At 31.1% G+C, this 22,375-nt stretch overlaps 1 protein-coding gene across 2 annotated transcripts in view; it reads right to left on the bottom strand.

Moving 5' to 3' along the window:
* LOC114122998 (putative ferric-chelate reductase 1 homolog) overlaps positions 1 to 22,375 on the bottom strand; it is a 43,790-nt gene that overhangs the window by 6,014 nt on the left and 15,401 nt on the right. Inside the window, exons 1-2 of one of the 2 annotated variants that reach the window (XM_050199830.1) lie at positions 6,711 to 6,730; positions 821 to 1,227 (exon numbers count right to left, since the gene is read on the bottom strand). In XM_050199830.1, the coding sequence (XP_050055787.1) occupies positions 821 to 1,171 (351 nt within the window). In that variant the 5' untranslated portion in view covers positions 1,172 to 1,227; positions 6,711 to 6,730. Of the gene's footprint in view, positions 1 to 820; positions 1,228 to 6,710; positions 6,731 to 22,375 lie in introns of those variants that run through there. The other variant, XM_027985827.2, reaches the window with a different exon arrangement.

Below are 22,375 nucleotides of genomic sequence, written 5' to 3'. Positions count from 1 at the left end.
AATAAAATTATAAAAAAAAAAAATAATAATAATAAAAATGACCAAAAGTTCTGTATTCCCTATATTATTATTTCGACAAGATACAACCTACTTTTATTATTCTATGTTGGAATCAACTAGATTAACCTTGGTCTACACATCTCGCTCGTGACTCGTGAGAACGCATTATTGCGATAATCTAGCGTTATTATTATAACAAGAAAACAGGTAGGTATGTACAATTTAACCATTATTTTCACTATTTTACAACACCTGCTCTATAACAATAAAATATAATGGTATGCAACTAGTTTCTATTACGTCTGTTTCAATTGCATTTCGATTTGTTTTGTAGAGCGTACCCTCTTCATCTAACCGTACAAAACACATTCGAATATAATGATCTAAACGGTTTTCATTATAGATTCACGTATAACACTTCACTACATATATATATATATATATATATACATATATATTTACGCGTCAAAAATCGAATGATTGTATTAAAATATAGCAGGTTTAAAATTTAAACGGCTAAAAAATGAAACGTTTGGAGTACCGAAATTCGCTCTACTCGCGATGGAAAATAGTGGTTTTATCGTTGCTTATTAAAAGACACTACTATTTACTCGGAAAATCGGTAGGTACGTACCAACGCGGTACTATATATTATTCAAGTTTTTCCGGGATTTTATCTTTCACTTAACTTATCCGCCGTATACTATGTGTAACGGCGGTCACGCTCGTCAACCCCACAAACATACTACCTATTATAATATAATATTATTAGACATTAATAATTTAATTGTTGTATAAATAGCATAGCGTATGTACTCACGATCACTTCGTTGCAGTCGAGCGTCTGCGAGTCCTGCGGCACCTGGACGAACGATCCGACGGCATCCTCGCCGGTCCCGGGCGTTCGGGCCTCGACCAGGAACCCGATGAAGTAGTCGTTGGGCCGGGGCGCCGTCAGGGTGACGCGAACCCTCGAGGACGTGACGTTCTCCGACACCACGATCCTGTACGGGGCGGCAGACACCTGAGCCGCTTTGCCGTGACCCGGGATCATGGTGCGACACGTCAGCACCGGCGCGCCGGATTCGTAGCCGCGAACGACGACGAGCATAGAACAGCAGACGACCGCCAGGGTGGCGAACGCGGCGACCGCGTGCCGGCTGGTAGTCATGGCGCACTGCAGATCACCGATGTGTCACGACGAGTGTATACAATAATATACGTAAGCTGTAATCAGTCAACAGACGTAGAACTTGAGTAAAAGAGTACAAAATTATGATTTACAGAATATTATAAAATGTTACTGTTGGATGGCAATGACAACTAAATTTTATGTGGTACCTAAACGATTTGTTTTTTTTTTTTATTATTATTTTAACTGAAACCTAACCTAACCCGTGTTATTATAGTCAAGATGTCACCGATCTCTGTCCGTCCGCGCGAACACATACGTATTATTATATTCGAACGTGACTTGTGCAGACGGCATATTGTATTTTCGGCTACGCCGATACACTGTTGCTGTTGAATCATAATTGATTTATTATTATGATATGATTACCTATACCGTTGTCGAAGTATGCCAATGACGACGAGTTTTCGAAAACAATTAATCGTACGCGTACACGCGATACACACGACATTATATTGTACTGAATCCCGTTACGTTCACCCCCGTCGTCGTTGACACGTTTTAGAATTTTTTTTTTATTATTATTATTATTTGAAAATTGATAGCATTTTTTAAATTATCACGTTCATAACGTTTTTGAGTAAATACATTAACTCGCCGTGTACTAAAAATTAAAGAGTACACCGTTTTATTATCGGGCGCGGACATAACGCACAAAGACAATAAACCTATGCGTCGTGAATTGTAAAAATAATATGGCTATGTTATTTTAATGATAATAACACAACGATGATACAGTTAACTAAAATTAGTCTTAACATTTCGTCAGCCATTTCACAGTCACTGAACCATGGGCTCATCATACACGGACGAGTGCCGCGTTTTGTTTGTATAATTTAAATTCGCTTAATACGCCGAAAATGGAGACACATAATGAAGTGTATGTATAACTAAAATTAACTTATGTACTAAGACCAAAACTGAGACGCGCGCGTATGATACGTGTAACTATAAAACAGACCTCAAGATCGATTCAAATCAATCGCGGGAACACGACTATATAGGTACCACTTGAATATTATGATAATATTCTTCGGTGTCTGCAAACGTGTGCCACAAGTCAAAATACACATTATTGTTGTCTTCAGCAAGACTCAGGCGAAATGCAATCGCAAACATTTAAATCATGATTATTCGATACAATATGGTTTGATGAAATTTTCCCATTTTTTGATAAATAAAATGTGACATTTCTGAATATTTTTGTCAATATAATAATGTTTAGCTGTGATAACCCCACACGTCACTGTAACGTATCACATAAATGTTGTGATACCATATAATATGTTACTATATTATGCTCAAACTTAAAACTATTCGCCAAACTGCAATAAAAACCATAACCTACTGCCGCATATCACGTCATCGTGATATTATTAAAATACCTAATTGCTTGCTACGAGGCCGTAACCTGGGAAGAAGGTTTTAACCCCCCCTCCAAAAAGTTTTCTTAAATTACGTAACTTAAAGTGTATAATATTAAATATCGGGTTTTTTTTAAAATATTTTATAACTCCCATGCTTTATATCCTAAAATTTGTTCTGAATACGGCTTTGGGGGTTGCTGCAACAACCCCGCGGGACAACTCCAATATTTCCGATAGAAAGTCACTTCTTCTTGGAAAAAAAGATTTTTTATTTTGATGCAACAACCACACAAATCCGATGAATATCTTTTGAATTATCATAAATTTTGTTAGATATTTATTTTCAATAGGAGTAAAATGAGATTTAAAATAATTTTATATTGGTCTCCCTGAACATTTTTGTAAAGTGGAGTTTTCCAGATTTTATAACTGCGCCTTCATCATTTATAAATATTATAAACCGTAATGCTCATATTATTATTTATTTTATACATAATATATACTATACCCACAGACCACGATATTGTATGAGTGGGAGGCCAGTTAAAGATAGCTCTTTTAGTCCAAAAAAAAGAAATAAACCTATAGTCGAAGTATCATATGAAAATATATGTATATAAGCTCATCACGTATGTGTAATTAGTATATTTTAGCCTCGAATTACCTAAACCTCAACATCCTCTCTAGCCATACACCATTCTTCACACCCACCCACCAAAAAAAAAAAAAACCACAAAAAAGATAACATCGTGACTTGAAAGAACTTGACAATATAAATAATATTATTTTACAATCGTATTTTCTATTTATCATACACCAGTTGTTATAATAATATTATATTTTAATTTCCGATTAAGTACACGCGTGACGATTTTTTCCTAAAAAAATTTCCGTCGTGTACCAACCCGACGGCATTGTTAATATTATTTATGACCATTAATACAAAGACGAAAGACAATATTATATTATATTATATTATACGCAAATATTTTAAATTAAATCTTTATTGCTGTAGTGTCATAATCGTAATTATAACGTTATTAGATATATATTAATAATATTATGATAGTATACAGTTCAATTGCAATCAACACGTCACGTGATTATTTATGTGTAACAGAATAAGAGCTTGTACGGCAACGATATACCTGGTTTTCACGACGTGTACAACACATTAATATAATATGGATTAAGCAAAATCGCATAAATCCCATTCGAGAATGAGTCACGTTGAACATTTAACTCATGCGATTAATTTATGCGGAATTTTGCCGAAATGCGTCCCTAGTATGACAGTATAAAATACATTTACCTATTAGCTAAAACACATTTACCCCGACACGCCTTTCCGCTGCCATTGCCAGTTGCTACCATATTATACAGACGATAATCGTCCCGCAGAATATTCGTCCACAACACAATACTATATAAATTATAATATCATATTGTACAATTTGTACATATAATTATTCGTGAGCTACATATTTTGCCTATGGTATTATAATATTAATCAAAAGATCCGTTTTCTGAAAAACGTCCTTTTAAACAAAAAAAAAAATACGTTTCTTCCAGACACGATAATATATAATAATATGCAGGCAGAGCCGTAGTGGTATACTTCTTTCGCATACGAACGGAATACAACACCGTTATATTATTGTTATTGAACAATAAACATATATAGTATAGTACATACTACATGCCGACGAATTATTCTGATAGACGATACGACAACAATATTAATTTATAACCCATTCAAAATTACATTCAACTCGTGTAGGCAATGGTACGAAAATAAACAAAATACAAACGTATAACCTATCATTCATACCCGGCGCTTAAGCCCATGGGTCGTGACGTCGTGTACCTCATTTTAATTATTATCTACAAGCGTGCAGTATAGCTACTTGCCTACTTAGATACAACAAATCATAGCAGTATTATTGTACAAAAGCGTGTATTGAAACTACAAATATTTCCTTATTTTTGTAGAAAGTGTATTTGCTCTAAAATAAATCACGGCCTAGGTACATATAGGCGACGGAAACGGCTGATGACAAGAGGAGTCGTTTAGGTTTCTAATTATGTGTTTTAGTCTTTAGACTATTTATACGAAATCACTGCATACGACAAAAACTAACACGTAAAAATATTATACTGCACACGCACACCAAAAACGAAAATAAATAATAAAAATAATATATTATGCTGTTTAACTTAACACAGCACGCATTGCGGTAAATGAGTATATGTAACGCATAATAATATTATGTAGGTATACTTATTCATAATATAGCAACTACAAATCGCTAAAATATTATATACTTCGATAAGTGTCTGGCACTGATCTCTTTATCCTACTTTTACGACATTTAAATTCCAAACCAAACATTCGTTGGCAATAGGAAAAGGATTCATAAATATTTCACAAAAATACATAATTTAGTATATTATTATGTGTCGATATGAAATTTTTCGAGCGTCTTGGATATTTTATTATAATTTAAGCAATTTGTTTTAGTTTCTTCTGATTTATTTTTACTTTTATACAATGTTCAACGCATCTGTTGGTTTGTATTATATCAATATTGTTATTATACTAGCGGTGTTTAAGGGTTGAATTTTTAAAGTTTTCAACACTCGAAAGCACTTGAACTACGTAGATATTGGAAAAGAATTTACGAGTTAAACGGATTTGAATAATTTTATAGCCATTGTCAAGATCATGTTTATCTGTGATTTTATTATTGAAAATAATGTCGATTTAAATTGGTATCGCATAAATCGTACTGAAATTAGACGATATCTAAAACTAATAGTATATATTTTATATTTCATTCTCGCGTTGCGATTTATAAATTTGGTAACATTTTTTTATCGTAGCAAATGGCTTGTTTGACGAAAATTTAAAATAATAATAATAATTGCTTTTAAGTGGAAAAAAAATAATTATTGGCTTACTTTTACGGAAAAAAAAACGCAATCACTGCAGCAACCAAATAATTGCTAATTAATAACATTATTAAATGACACTCAAGGTAATAAAAATATTGGTTTTCAATACATATTACTATTATTATAGTTAGTTTAAAAAATAAAGTATACCTTATAAGTTATGACCTCTATCAAATAGGTTGGTGTTATTACAATTAATAATAAATTACTTATTTACTTATACATTTAGTTAAATTATATAAGAAGTAAATACGTATAGGTATATAAGGAAAACATGTTTAAGTACCTACACCATATTGTAGGTACTTTTTTTCAACAGTTTTTAGTATAAGCTATAATTGTTTTACGATTTTGGATACTTAAATGAATACAATGAAATATCGATATATTTTTTAGAAGCAGTATGGATTGTTGGTTTTTGGCAGTTATCGTTTTCTCGTACAAACACAATAAATAACTCAAATAAACGTTCAAGCATAGCCTATTATTATCAGACTAAGCCGTTTCAGAAAATTACAGGAATAATAAATAAATAATCTGATAATGAAATCGCTATTCTGCGGTTACCGAAATTGTAATTAATAATATTTTGTAGCCGTTTTTCGAAACTAAATTTTTCAATTTGGTTGTAAACATATATCTCATTCTGTAAAAGTTTACGACAAAGACTTGGAAAGTTTCAAAGAATCCAAAGCCATCGCATAAATGTACATTTAACTTTTTTGCGTGACGCGGACGTTGGCTGCCCCCACTCTCCGCGAGTCCCATCGTCAGCTCGCGGCGTTTTATCGATTTATAACGATATAATATTTTATTATTATATTAGAAAAAAATAAAAAGAACAAAGTCAATGTAACGTCCTTCGAATCGCAAATATTTTACAAAACGTTTTACGTAGGATTAAATAATTGCTTTGTGTAGGTGCGGTTATATGAATATTTTCATTGGACGAAGACTATGTCGTTTACGATGTATAAAATATAATATAATATATATATTATAAATCCCAATGCTCGAGCATATTATACGTGATGAGTAAACACAAAACGGGAAAGCCTCGCGCGAAAAAAAAACCCTGAAAGTGCGTGTTTTCCGGGATAACCCTTGGACCAAATGAGGTCGTTAGGAGAGAATAATGGAGACTCGAATCAACCACTGTTATATATATATATAATAATATACCGAAAGTACATTACCTATATATAAAAATCCGCCAAACACGCTGTGCAGCCGACAAGTCTGTCTGCGGAGAGTCTGTGGATTTAATAGCAACGTAACAACGACGACGGGTGATGATAGCACCGAAACGGAAATAATTGCGCACGCCAAATGATATATAATAATAATAATAATATTACATCGTGAGTTCGTAAAAGCAATACGTCAATACGCGATTGCAGCAATGCCCACAACTCACTGAAGTTGGCTGACCGGACGTTAAGAATACATACACATCGCGTTATCCAACGCCTACGCCTATTGTAAACGAAAACGTACATTATTATATATTATATAATATATATATTATATTTCCCGCATTCGAACCTTGGTCGCATACCCATAACATATCAACCATTGTAATATACCGGTACAAGACTCGCAGACTACATCGTACTATAATATTATAATACGTGATAAGATATACTATATTTAGGTATAGTACGCGATGCTGGCGATAATTATTGCTAGAACGATACAATAATAATAATATGTAGGGGTGACCTTGGTCGGTTTGCTTCCGTGTAATATATAATATAATATTATAATGGGATAAAACGCCCGGCTTCGTTTTTTTTTCCTTTTCTCTTCGCCAAACGTTTTATCGTCTAGCCGTGACCGGAGTCGTGACCAATGCCGGAGATCATAATATACATAATATAATAATACTGCCGCGCAATGACTGTGTAATGTATAATACAGTATACGTTTTAAACACACAAATTGCAGTGTCGTTTTCACAATCGCCCTCCGGGGAAGGGAGTACGTTGCAGGGTATAGCCGGCGGCGTCATCGTCGTCGTCGTATTTGTCGCGAAAAAGTCGTGCCATTACATATTATTGTCGTCGTCGTCGTCGTAATTTCCTCAAACGGTCAAGGACGACACAAAAAAAAAATTAGATATAAAAAGTGCTTCTACTGCCGTCTTAAAGAGCCGTGTGCACGCGTTATTATTTGATAAGAATCGAGCTTCTCTAAATTTGGATTCGCAGGGTCACGCGCCACAGTCGTAAAATATTTCGTAGCCGCCGCCGCCGCAAAGGATTACAGCTACCGCCCCGAGATACCCGACGATGATAAATGACGACGGGTCGTCAACTCAACGTATACATATTACATATTATACATCGTACTATGTGCGTTTGTGCATTTCGTACGAGATCTGCAGCATTGTGAGCTCCGACGACTATAGTGGTGATTTCTTTTTACTCGTTTATTATTGTTGTATTTATATTAGCGTTTTCTCCGCGAAAATGGAGAGTTCATTTCGAATAATTGGACGACAAAGTCAACCGATTCTTCGCAGTAAAACCGCGACGATTTGAAACTCCCGTTCGGCGGAAGGACGACTATTTATGACCAGACTATAATATATTATATAGAACATTCCGCACTACAACTATTATAATATTATATTGTATGGTACGAGTTGCGCAAAAAATCGTAATAGCAACCTCGGCGAGCGAATGGTTAGTATATTATATTATAATATATAGCATATTATGCAGCGGTCTGCAGACGACCGAGGACTGCACGGGGCAGTATTGCGCGAGACGGCTGGGTAGAACATTTTTACATGGAAGGTTTTCTTCCGCCAAACATCATAATATTATGTGTTTATTTAGCGTGGCGTTATTTTTTCAAAACATCGTATACCATAAAATAATACGTCCACGCAGACCGACTCGATCGAGCGTGTTGTTATAATGCCTCAAGTGTAATATATATATAGTGTAGTATATCGTCCGTGGTATTTACCCACATCGTTGAGAAAACTATCGAAATGAGACCGAGTATAACATGCAATTTGTATATTATTGTTTTTATTTTTCGCCCCGCGGTGTTCAATTATTCGTATAATATATTCTTTCGAACAGATGTCCGTCTACGTCGCATCGTCACAATATAATAACACGCAAAACGCGCATTTATACTATGCGACTCGTCGCATCGGTCGAGCTTTATGCGACGGTTCGTGAATTATATATTTAATGGGTCGTTTTTTTCCCGCGCACTGCTCTGTACTCTCCGTATGTGTTTTTCGCACGTGCATATTACGCGTATTATGTGTATATACTTAATAATATTATACACCTGGCGGCTGGCACGTCGTGTTTTCGCGTTAAAACCCATATAATGGCCCGTCGTCGCCGTGTTTTCGACCTCGTTTGCTAAAACGAACCCACTTAAAATGCACGGAATTTACATAGCGAATATATTATTATTATCATAAGACCAGACCACAAACGAATCGAGCCGGGCGTACACCGCTGCAGTACAGAGTACCTACATAATATCTCTGCATCATCTGCGTATGGTAATAATATTGAATTCGTATACACTGATACAGGTACTGCAGTAATTGCGTTTGAATTATCAAAGTACAAAGTTGAAGCATATATTATTATAATACACGATATAGGTATAGGTGGAAGATTTTCGCTCGCGTAACAATATGCGCACATGATAATATTATAACGACTATTAATTAAGAATATAATATACGGAACGGATTGACTAACGGTTACGAATATTTGCGAATTTTCCGACTTGAAATAATATTAATGTTGTACGAAACGTACTGCAATGATTAAAACACCCGATGTGCGCGCGGCTTTGGCCCGGGGAGGTTACGCGCACGTTTACGCGGGTCTATAAATCATACGCGGATCTTTTTCGTCCAATTTGACCTCTACTCGAGCCTTCTACGGCGACGGCATCGTAAATGTAATAATATCATTAAAATATTATCTATACGGATGTTAATGTTATTATTATTACTATATCGCTGCAGTATCGTCTAAATCGTTAATTGTTATTGTTATTTTCGCCGGGAGATACTATCAGTCCAGCGCGCAAATGGCCAACAATAACGTACTATATAGTGTATAATATAATGTAATAATAACGACGATGATATCGTTACGTGATGGCGTCATATTTAATTGTATTACTGTTTTACCTTAAGAGCATATCGCTAAAACGCTAGGTAACGTCTTTCCATCGGTCATTCGGTCGTCGATTATTATTGTTGTTACATTATCATCGCACGGCCAACATTGGATACGATCAAAATTTAAACCGCGCAATATTAAAAAACGCCATTAAAATATAATAATATGTACTCGTCATACACATACACTTAAATATAATATAAGCTAGGCGTCGTTTCAAGGTTTATAAAATACCTATATAAGCGTATTCACCCACTAAAATAATATTATGTTATCTATATCGTATTATTATAATATTATATCCGTGTATCTGCAAACGGGTCGCCAGTGCACGTACCCGTATTTGTAACCCGTGTACATTATTCTACGGATCGTTTTGCAAAATTGACACTTATATGACGATGTTATCTCAACATCGTAGTAGCATAAGAGTCTGCACTCCGCTCGACTGTATATGGCAGTGATGTACGTCGAAATCATCGCGAGTCCTATTTTCGGGCGATTTTCCCCGAACGACAGCTAACCCGCCGGGATCAACGAGATCAAAACGCATTATTTGTGTACGTTTTTAAACCGACCTGGAAGCGATTTATAGTATCGCACTACCGCCGTCGTATAAAGGTCGTCGACAACACGGCATTGGGCGGATTAAGACGACGTGTAGTTCGGTAGCGGAAATAATATATAATATGAAAACGTACATAACATACGAGTTCGATAGTTTAATTACTATTATTTATTATGATTGATTTGCTCCACTCGGCACTGTCTACACCGCCAGTCGACAGGTCACACTTAAACGTTAATTATTATTATTATTAATTTTTATACGCGACGACCGAGGAAATTTACAAACCGAATGTCCGCGTCACGTGTATATAATACCACTCTGTAGAAGGTATTAAGTATAAACTATATTGATGAAATTAATTATACCTACTTATTACCTATACCTACACGTGGATAATATCAATCAATCAAGTTAATACTTGATTGAATAATTATTAAATTAGTACTTTGAGAGATTTAAAAATTTTAAATTTACACAGTATAATCAATATGAATATTTAAAGTACCTATAGGAACATATTTTGTATCAATAGAAAAAATATCATTTGCGATTTTAAGAGACGTGCTATACACAATCGTATCATATATACTTCCATAATTATTGGTCATTTTCATAACATTTTTGGTGATATTAAGCCCAAAAATTACCTCTACCGTTTGCTAAGAATAGGTATATTGTTCTTTTATATAAATTCTCTTGCCTGCGTATGAAATTCAATTCATATTATTAAAAACCATTTCTAAGTTTTCTGCAGTCCATTGTTCGCGTTGAATAATATATCTGGTTGTGGGTTTACGACCTATAAATATTAAATATCGTGTTGTTCTTGCCATAAAATCATCGATTGGCATATTTTTCAAAGGGGGGGAGAATAATATTTCATTTAATGACAACAATATTATAAACGTATCAAAATATTTTTGGGTTAAACTCAGTTAAGAGGAACGATATCAATCCCCTTGATCCCCTCACCTTAAATTACCACTGTATCATCGAGTAAATAGGTCGTATAGGACGAAGTGTTGGCGTTGCCATTATTTTATCGTATTCGGTGTGTCGACAAAAAAAAAAAAAATAAACTAGTCGGCGACGGGGACGCCTCAAGGTCGTATTCAAATAATAATTATAGAACGAATTAAATTTCACTTTCGTAATGACTTGCATGTTTGTTTTTGTGAAAATACGTAATATGTGTATGTTATAATAATTATATTATAATATCGGCAATACGTAACGAGTGCAGCGAGCGTAATCGCGGTTGCCAATTCCATTCGATTTTTTTTTTTGTTTTTGAAGCCATAATCCTCACTGATCTGTGTACTGTATAATATTCTGAATTCGTGTAAACACACCGTCTGGCGAATTACTTATCGAGCCTTAACCCATCGTAACAGTACTGCTATCAATCGTTGATCCGAGTATTCCGAAGTAGAAATCCTCAGTCATCTCATCTCGAAACGATCATAATTGTTTTTGTACAAAATATTATTGAAATCGAAAATCTCAACGATAAACCCCGAGAACTCCGAGTGTAATATTTTATACCGAATAGACGTGTTACCTAATCAAAAAAGGATAAAGGTGTTACCGGGTAAAACGAATCGTGTAATATGTAGGTATGGTGTATAGACGGAGGGCAAGTCAGTATCGCATAAGCCTATGACGGAAACGACGTCGCCGTGGGCTCGACATATAATAATAAACACGAGATTCCGTTCCCTATGGGCGTTAATATCTTTCAGATGATATAATGTAGATTTTGATAAACAAAAATGTACCCATAGGTACTATAATATAATGTCGGTGTGACCTCGTCTCCGATGTCTAAGAACTGTAGAAAACTGTATTTGTATTATGGGTGTACTATTACAATATTTTTGTACAGCAGTATATACTCGTATATCAGTAAATTACCATCAACAGCAGCCTTCGACACTATATTGGACGCAACAATCGATACACCTATACAGCCCATTATCCAAGTACTATAATATAAATATATATATATGTACCTATTGTACCTATATATTTATTAATAGAGTTGTAAAGACAAAATGCGTCTATTTTTTGTTATCTCCGGGACATTGATATACGTGATAAGAACGAAAGTATACGTTAAGTACGGTTAAATTGTACGCCATTATAATATTTCATAATTTTAACCGAATAATTCATAATATAATAGTACATAATATATACATCGAGAATATATAGGTACCGTTATACCAACGACTGAAGATTTAACTGAAAATATAACGAACGCAACGAAGTAAAACGACGACTTCTTGTTTTATGATAATTTTTTTTTGTTATAGCATATATTATATTTATTATTCATATTGTTTTCTAATTATATGCCTTGAAAAAGTGAAAACGATATACATAAAAATTATGTTAAGACGTATACAGGTAAAAACTATAATTTTGTGTATTTAAATGATTCATGATGTATCATAAAGATTAATAACTGTAAAATAAATGTTAAAGCTTAAAAATCGTTATAATATGTTTAATTTCAAATAAGATATGATTCGTGTAGATTTAATAATACAAGATAAATACCTAACGTGATATATTATTATAAGAGAGTGTAAGTCCTTAATATTATGAAGTGCTAAAAACGAATATACAATTATTTAAAATGAAAAGCGATTTTTGTTTTTGTTGAAAAATTAAGATAATACGAGCTACAAGGTTATCTAAGAATATTATTTTGCTTCTATAGCAATAGCACTGATCAAATATTTCTTACATACCTGTATAAGTGTATCTAATCAAACAACAATAAAATATAGTTTGTTGTTTCAATCCCATAAAGCGTAACCGTGGGAACCTGACAGCTATTTTTTTGCAATAATTGCTTGGGTATGTTCTTTACAGGAAAAAATGAGAATTTTTTTTTTACGAACTCCTACTGTTTGAAAATTAAACGTTTTTATAATTGCATTTTAGATCCTATACTATATTTCCGTAAAAAAAATAATAAACAGAATAGTGTAATGACTTACGAAATGGGAAATTGATTAACAAACTCAAGAAAAATTTAATCAATCACAGTCTATAGACATTATTATTTTATTATCACGGACACAATCGTAGAAGTTTTACAACTTTTTTTTTTTTAATTGCGTATGCTTAAAAATATTTATCAATGCATTTTTATCTACTATATATCGTAACGTATTCGTCGATCTTATTACACTAATGGTTTCCGTTTGGAAATTTTATGTTAACATTCATTTGACCACTGTATGTTGTCAGCTTACAATTACTTAGAGATAGAATGCAATAGTATTATATTACGGATCATACAAACGAATATATATTTGGCCATATTATAATATATAGCTATAATACCGTGTACAATATCTAAGTGTATTGCAATACATAGTCTAGGTTAACATAACCTGATTTATATAATTCAAATCTTTGCATCTTAGTTTCATCGAAAAATACTCACTATACGGTGTGATTCACTAAGCATGTTCATTATTCACACTTGTGTTTTTTCAATAATTAAATATTTTAAAAATGTTGAATATATTTATGTATTGATCTTATATTCAAATACTTGATTTTTTTTATACAATTTAAAAATTATTTTGTAGCAATACCAACTAATTTTTTTCAAATGAGATTTACCCTTATACCTATAAACTATTAAGCAGAAGACTTTTGAAAAATATGTTGATGTATTTAAATTTTAATTCAAACGAGTAGTTCAGAGTTCTTAACTTTGCATACCTACTAAGAATTATATAGGTTCATAATAATGGTTTTAGAAAATGAGGACTATGATTAAAAAACTTAATTAATATTGATCCATGAAAGTTTTATAAATTTTAAGAATGTCCAAGTTCAATTAATACTAGATCCAATATTATGTTGTTGTTTTATATTTTTATAAACCTATTTTTAAGGACTATTATTTTTTTTAATATATAAATATTAAAAGAAACTATAATCGTTCTAATTTCAATTTAACTTAACCTAACATCGGTATTTTTAAACAAAGTTATTTATTTAATAATTTATAGGAAAAAGGGTGATTTTCATTTGTAAAACAAAAATGTTATCAATAATTTTTTCAACTTTTGAATGATATAAAAAATCTAAGTAATTGAAAATATGACTCTTAAATAGGTATTCAAAAAAACAAAACTAGAAATTATCAATTGAAAATCATTAAATTCATTATTAAAGGAAAAAAAATGAGGGTAAACAATAAGCATGCCTGATGAATCACTATTTATATTTCAAAATTAATATTAATTTTATCTCTTAAAATATACAGAAACGTTTACATTATACATTTAAATGGAATTATAAGGTTTCTAAGATCGTAATATAACATATATAAGCTATTGTTGAATTTTTCATCTAATAATTACCTATTGTTTTCTATTACTTGATTTTTTTTTTTTAATTGATAATTCATTTTTATGGGTTTAATTATGCACTAATAAAATAGTTACAATAATAATAATAATAATAATTTATACATTTGTTGTCACGTAAATATACTTACAATATACCTATTCTTTTTTTTAATTCGACGAAAATGGAATTTAACATTTTTAATATATTTGAGGAAATTAGGCTGTGTACAATACACTTAATAGCTATAATGAATAATAATACTAATATTTCAAAACGTTAACAAATTAAAACAATATAACACAAAATTAATTAAAATGTGAAAATCGTATCTTCCTCGCCGGCTTTCGTTTCAGCCGACATTACATTTAATTGTATATTGCTTTTAAAAGTGTTATTCTGCTTGGCATTAACTAACAACGTACACTAAATAAAACTATAAGAGAAACTTACAAGAGTATTAATAATAATAAGTAATAACCATAATAATAAAAATTATAATAATAATAACAGTTATAGAAATTGTATCATATCATATTAGTTGGTGGATAATATGTAGCATACTGCACTATGAAAACCTTACGAATGGACAGACGTCAAATCGAAAACATTTTTATTACTTTACACAATATGTGAAATAAACACATGCGTTGTATAAATTTTACTTTCACGGTCTTCATTCGTTTTACATTGCTATAATATAATATTGAGCAATTGGTCATTAATAATCATTAAGATTTTAAACTGATTTAATATTTGTTTTATTATAATTATAGTCGCGACTTATTCAATTACTTAATTATTGTTATATACTTCAACATTGAACCTACAAATACTTATATGGGTAGTGTATAGTGTTTATCGCGTTTTTTTACAACGGTTCAATGTGAAATTCGTCATTAATAATATTTTATTTAAAATCAGCGGTGACAACCACAATCATAATCTTTCGAGTAATTTCTGTTCGTGTGATGTGGTATAAAAGAATAATTCCTTCCGGTATCCTATATTCAGAGTTGTTAGTGTTTTAAAAATATTTTAATATAAAACATTATTTTTGAACACCCAGGTTAAAAAAATATTATAGAAAACTATATGTATTGACGATTGGTTTGTAAGATTTAATACAGTTTGCTAGATAACGTTAACATAAGTATAACCTAATAACTTTTAAGTAACATAAACACAAAATTCATTAATTATAAGTTATAATTAATAACATATTAAAGCAAAGTTGCATAAAAAATTGAATAATTTAATGATTTTACTAAAATTTAACAAAAAAAATCATGGGCCACTAAAACATATTTAATGGACCATTAGGTCTCTAATTGATTCGTTAAACGTTTAATGATTGTTTATGCATATAGATCTATGAAGAAATGTAAGAAGATCATAATTAGTAGAATGTTAGCAGAAATAATAATATAAAACATTATCAATGTCTTTACAATTCTATACACCCATACGACTATACACTTAATACAGTAGTGCCTCGTTAAATAAATTTATATTAAGATTTTATGTTACCTACCTATTTACCTATTTCTGTGTTTAAAAATGACTTATTTGTAATGAAGTAAAAGAAAAAATAAACAGTGATTCCTGAACCTAAAGAGATAACCTAAATAACAAAATATAAAGAAAATTTTTTAACAACCACTGCCTACATTTTTACGTAATAGCAATAAAACGTTATTATGTAAAGCGTTATGACTCGAAAAAATTTATCAAAATCTAGAGGTATTAGATATGCTCCAAAAACTTTGATTGATCGTTGATGTTGAACAAACTTTCTCAGTATTATACAAACATCTATTAACATATATTATACTAACGCCACAGGAGAAAATCATTAATCGCATTTAAAAATTAATATAAAATTTTAATGTTAAAGTATGAAATACTTTTTCATACATTCTCAATTTCGTAACTCTATTTGCTATTAGGAAGGTACTATAATTAAAATTATAAAAACGGTAATGTTTAAAATTATCAATTATTGGATATTTTTTGTTAATTTTACTACGTATTGTAGGCATACTTTAAGGATAATTATTGGTAGAAAATTGGTTCTAGTTGATACTTTGGAAGGTTAAAAGTATTATAATCACAATAATGGACCAAAGTTGTACAAGGAACTCTTGTATCACTTAACTCTGCGTTCATCTAAACTTTAAATAATTAATTTAATTAAATACACTTTCAATTTTTGATTTTATGTATTCAAATACTCCGAAAATTATTCTAATTTAGAATAAAGAATGAAAAATGTCATTGTTATTCAGCAAAATTATAACGATAAACAATTCTAAAAATAGATTTTTTTGAAAAAATAGGTTTTGTTATTAGGTACATCAAATTATACAAAGAAAATTAAAAGTTTTTGAAATAATGAGTGAAAACAATTAAATGGACCACCTTGTAAACATAATAAAAATTATTTTAATATTTTATCAAATAAATACTTTGAACAAAATGCTTGAAACAATAAACATTGTTTTCACTTGTTTCTTTGTGATACTTTTACACATAGATTTTAATGTTTTTATACGATGGACGCATTGTGAGTCGATTAATAATCACTCTGTATTTGAATATAATATCACAACAATCGTTATAAAATAAATCTATGTTTAAATAAATCCTCTTTTTTTGCTCGGAGATTTAAATAGTATGGTATTTAATTTTAAGCGATAATCATTCAAGCCTAGCTCTATACGTTTTATTCACAACGCCGGGTGGACAATAAATTTTATTTAGTATAACAGTTTAAAAGGTTATTATTTCTGTATAAACTTGATAATGTGCACTGTACAACATACAACTATACTATGTTATACTCAACAATAAATCTTGCAAAATACTTCGAACCACTGTATGAATGGAATAACAATATAATACATTATTCGAAAACATATGTGCAAGAAATATATATTTTTCATCATTTTTCCGATTAGAATTTCGATGCTAAAATTCAGAGACATTAGATCACTGCTGATGGGTATTCAATGGTCGATTAGGTCAACGCAGCCTCGATAGTAAGCGAAGTCCGGAATCCCGCAATGTCCTCAATAGCCGTTGCTCGAACTGAATCGTGTATATCAAGCCGATTAATAATATCATAACTACTATACGCCATAAGCTGTACCCACGGGTAAGTGCTTTTAAATTCGCCGCTGCCTCGCCTAAATGGAAAAGTTAACAGTACTACAGTTGTGTAATGTACACAGAGATTAGAGACAATCATCCGGACGTGGTCAAAACCACGTATATATATAATATATATTATTATAGCTAGTGATACGCCATTAAATTTTAACGAACGAAAATTTACCAATAACTGCATTTCCTACCGGCGAGAGACGTACATTTAGCATTTACGTAGTTTTACTCTTGTTCGGAAATAAAACGCGCATAGTATTTAATATTTACCAACTTAGTGATTACTTAGTTCTATACGCATTTGTGTGTGCGGAAAACCGTGTCAGTGAAAAAATGAAAAAAATGTTCTGAAATAAAATATAATATTATGAAGAATAGTCTTGGTCTTGCGTTTGAGTGAATAGAAAAACAATTATCGTATCCCGTAATAATGGGAGCTGCAGTACAATACTACAATACTAAACAAATACGTAACTATCAAAATATTTTAATTTAATAATACATTACGTCGGTCAGCTAATGAGTACCTACCTATGTATTAAATGTCACGTTTTGGTGACGGCAACAACTGTGCCACATAATATTATACCCGTAATTTTGGGTATTACACGAGATAGATTGTAGACAACATAGAAAGCTGGTCAAACAATGATAACTATAATACGAGTATAATATTAGGTTTTAAAGAACTGACACACGTAGTGATAAAAAATATTATGTTTAAAAAATAATTAAAAATAAATCCTTGGCGTCAGCTATACCAAATCTGTTAGTGAATGTTTACACACAGACTCCGGTACGAAGATTCGACAATGATAATTGTTACACCGTTTTCGCTTACTGAATACAATGAACGCGATCTGTATATGTACACGCGAGTATGTATATATATTATACATATATAAACATATTGTAATACGCTAGTATCAATTATTCATCAACGAAAATGAGATTTGAGAGAATTGCGTTACCTACGCCCATGCATTTTATCCTTCGCGCGTGACACAACAAAAGCGTTCATAATATAAATTAGAAACAATTTATATATGTATATAATCGTAAATATAGGATCTTTCACGGAAAAGGATATGACGTGTCGGTAGTTATAAATATTATCATAATAATAATCGTCGCGCGCGCTTACGTATGAGCGTATTTCTCTTGTTTCGCCGACAATATAAAGATGAAGACGACGGCCTGAATAACGATTATTTATACTACACTACCTAAAATTTTTGGATCGTCTTAAAAACCATTAATCGTCAGCCTAGGTATGACAAAAAACTTTTCGTCAACACAAAAATATAATATTTTGCTATATTACTACCTATACCTGCTCATATGTAAGATAATAGTTATAAAAATATCATCATCCAATCGTATATCAATCGTATAAATATTAGCGTTACAGTCAATTCCGTATTAAAAATATAATAATACCAATACTTTTATAATTTTATATATTAGGTTAGAAACTGAGAAATAATAGTGAAAAACTACACTAGGTACTTGTTTTTTAGATAAATAAATTAAACTAAAAATATATTATATTATATTCTATGGAAATTTTCAAATCAGTTTAAATCTATTAAGCACGACCAATGACTGTATATATAATATACGACTAAATAAATCTTTTTTACGAAGAAAAAATTGCTGGAGTCCCTCAAAAATGTCCTATGTGTATTTTTATACCTCAATGGCTCAATGGGTTTCACAATGTACGAATCTGCTTAAATATTATACACTTAATTAACCATTATAATACATGGTGTGATTTCAATAAAATATTGAGACATTATTGGTATACATATTATATTATTTTCCTCGACGGTGTTGTTATTTTTATTGGTTATATATTTGTAGATCCGAACGCTAAGTCTAGGAGTCTAAGGTCTGATGTTTTTCATTGACATTAATGGTTTTCCGGCGGCGTTTCTGTCTTCTGAAACGTGGGCGTACTGAGATAAGAAGGACGCACATGGTAGCTATATATTATTATATATTATACTTGTCTACGTGACACATCAACGGACGTTTGTGAGTTCACCCGACCGGAATCTACTGAAGTTTGACAATTCGACTTACACGAAACATTCGATCAAAAGCTCTAGGCGCTCTAGTCGTGTATTTATCGTAGATATACAATATTATATATTATACGCGCATGTCTGTACATACCACGAAAACCTATTGTTGTGAAACTATAATATCATATCATCTCGGGATTTGACAGCATATACCAACCACAGAGAAAAATAATAACATCAAATTATGATGTGTATAGGTATGAGTATAGGGATGCTGTCGAGAATAGAAGGATAGGATTTCGTACTACCTACACCGCCCGTGAGCAATATAATATGTATATACTGTGAAAATTTGGTTACAAACGTTTAGCTAACTCTGCACGTATAAGTCTATGTATTTTTTCTAAGTAAATAGTAAACTGTGCGAAATAATTCTCTTGTTTTTACTCCAATTACGATTAGTGTTTTCTTTTCTTACCATCCAATATATTTTCAAACGATTCCTAGTATTAGCTAGTATAGTGTTTTAAATATCAATATAATGACGTTTTGTCATGTACAATGTTTGCGAGTCTACATTTAAGAAATTGCGTAATATATATTGTTTTAATCGTATTACCGTGAATGTTATATGAACCAACGATTGGACATAACATAGCGAAAATTCGTTGTGTTGACTGTTACATTATACATTTATACTCATATATAATATACTTCTAGGTAGTCGTTAGGACTCGTGAATGTATGTTATTATAACAATTACCAGCCAGCTAGTAGAAGTATTATATTAAAATCATACGGAAACAAAACGATTCTTCATTTAGCGTCGATCGTACTTACTCATCGCTTCACATAATTTTTCATACAGACATGACTACGTGCAGAAATCATATTATGAAATTAATAAACATTTGATAAAATTTTAAATCGCATAACTCATACAACGAGTAGTATTTTAGATTTATAACTCATTTACATACACACACACAACTTAACCCAAACTCTACGTGTGTCTGTGTATAAATTTAGTTAAATATTTTTAAACAAACATATTTTGTTAAAAATAAACACATCCAACAAATAGAAGTAATAATCACGAATAGTTAGTTAATAAATTATTAACATAGTTAGGTAAATGATTATTATTAATAACAATAAGTATTTATTTTAAAGTTAAGATAAGCTAAGTCGTATAAAGGAAAACTACGAAATGTTAGTCTACTATAACTCTATAAAGATTTAAATACTCTTATTATTGGCTTATACTCGTAAATTATAGTTAAATAACTAATCGTTCATTATCTATTATACTAATTCAGGTTTATTTATTATATCATTAACTAAGATACATTTTAGGTACTCGCATTTTCAAACAAGATATATTTGTTTAGACATATTTAACCAGCCAACTTTGGTTTTACATTTAAGTAAATGTTTGAAATTCGTTTTTTATTTATCAAAACGCTTAGAAAAAATAAAACTATTGTAATTTGGAATACAAAATTAAAAATGTTTGTAGCCAATGATAAAAGCTTTAGAAATTATAACGATAAAAAATAGTAAAAATATTAATTATTTTCCAAACTGTCATTTTATATAATAACTTCAAATTATGCAAACAAAATATTTTCAAAGACGTCAATAATTTTCAATTTGTTAACCACCTACGTTAAAAAAACATACAGAATACAAAAAAAAAAAAGACGAGAGAAACTATATTTTATGTATACACTATAGTATGAAATATATAATATATATATATTATATACCTGAGTTATATATATAACCTATATTATAAAAAACGAATCGTAAGTTTTTGCGGAGAAAAAAAATAACAATAAAATAGCTCAACGATTGCCATACGGAGAAGACGTCAGATTTGCCCATATATAATAAATAATACCCGATATTTTTTTTATAAAAACGGTGACAAAACTTTCGAATTGTCATATATTATGTATGTAGGCATACTGTGAACAGACGGACTTGCTGTGAGACGACATCACACATTGAGTGCAAGTAACTTGACTACACTATAATGTATACATATTACATATATATGTATGTATGCTATATAGGACACACAATATAACACAAATACATATACATATACTGTATATACATATACAGACGAAAAGCGAAAATTTTGCGTTTCACGCGATTTCGAATTCTTCTCACCCCATCGACGGCAAGTAATAGCATAAATATAGATTATTGTCACAACACTTTGCGAGACGGGTTATACTTTGTATCAGATAGCAGCAGCCAGTAGGTAGAACCGTCGACCGAAATATATAAAATATTATAATACCACGCATACATCGTTTTCCTTCAGACGGTCTGGTACGAACATAAAATGTATACTTAAACATTGGCATGTGTACTTATATATACGGGATGATTTGTTAAGCATGCTGGCTAATTTTTTTTTTCATTTTATAATGAGTTTATTCAAATTTTGATTTTTAAAATTTTTAAAAATACTCGTATTTACTTAAAAACCATATATTTTCAAATTCTTAAAAGTTTTTGTACTGCTTAATATT

The sequence above is a fragment of the Aphis gossypii genome, chromosome 2 (assembly GCF_020184175.1).
Source record: "Aphis gossypii isolate Hap1 chromosome 2, ASM2018417v2, whole genome shotgun sequence".
Classification (NCBI taxonomy): Eukaryota; Metazoa; Arthropoda; class Insecta; order Hemiptera; family Aphididae; genus Aphis; species Aphis gossypii.
Note: the sequence above shows the minus strand (reverse complement) of the source record. Positions and strands in the feature narration are given on the sequence as shown.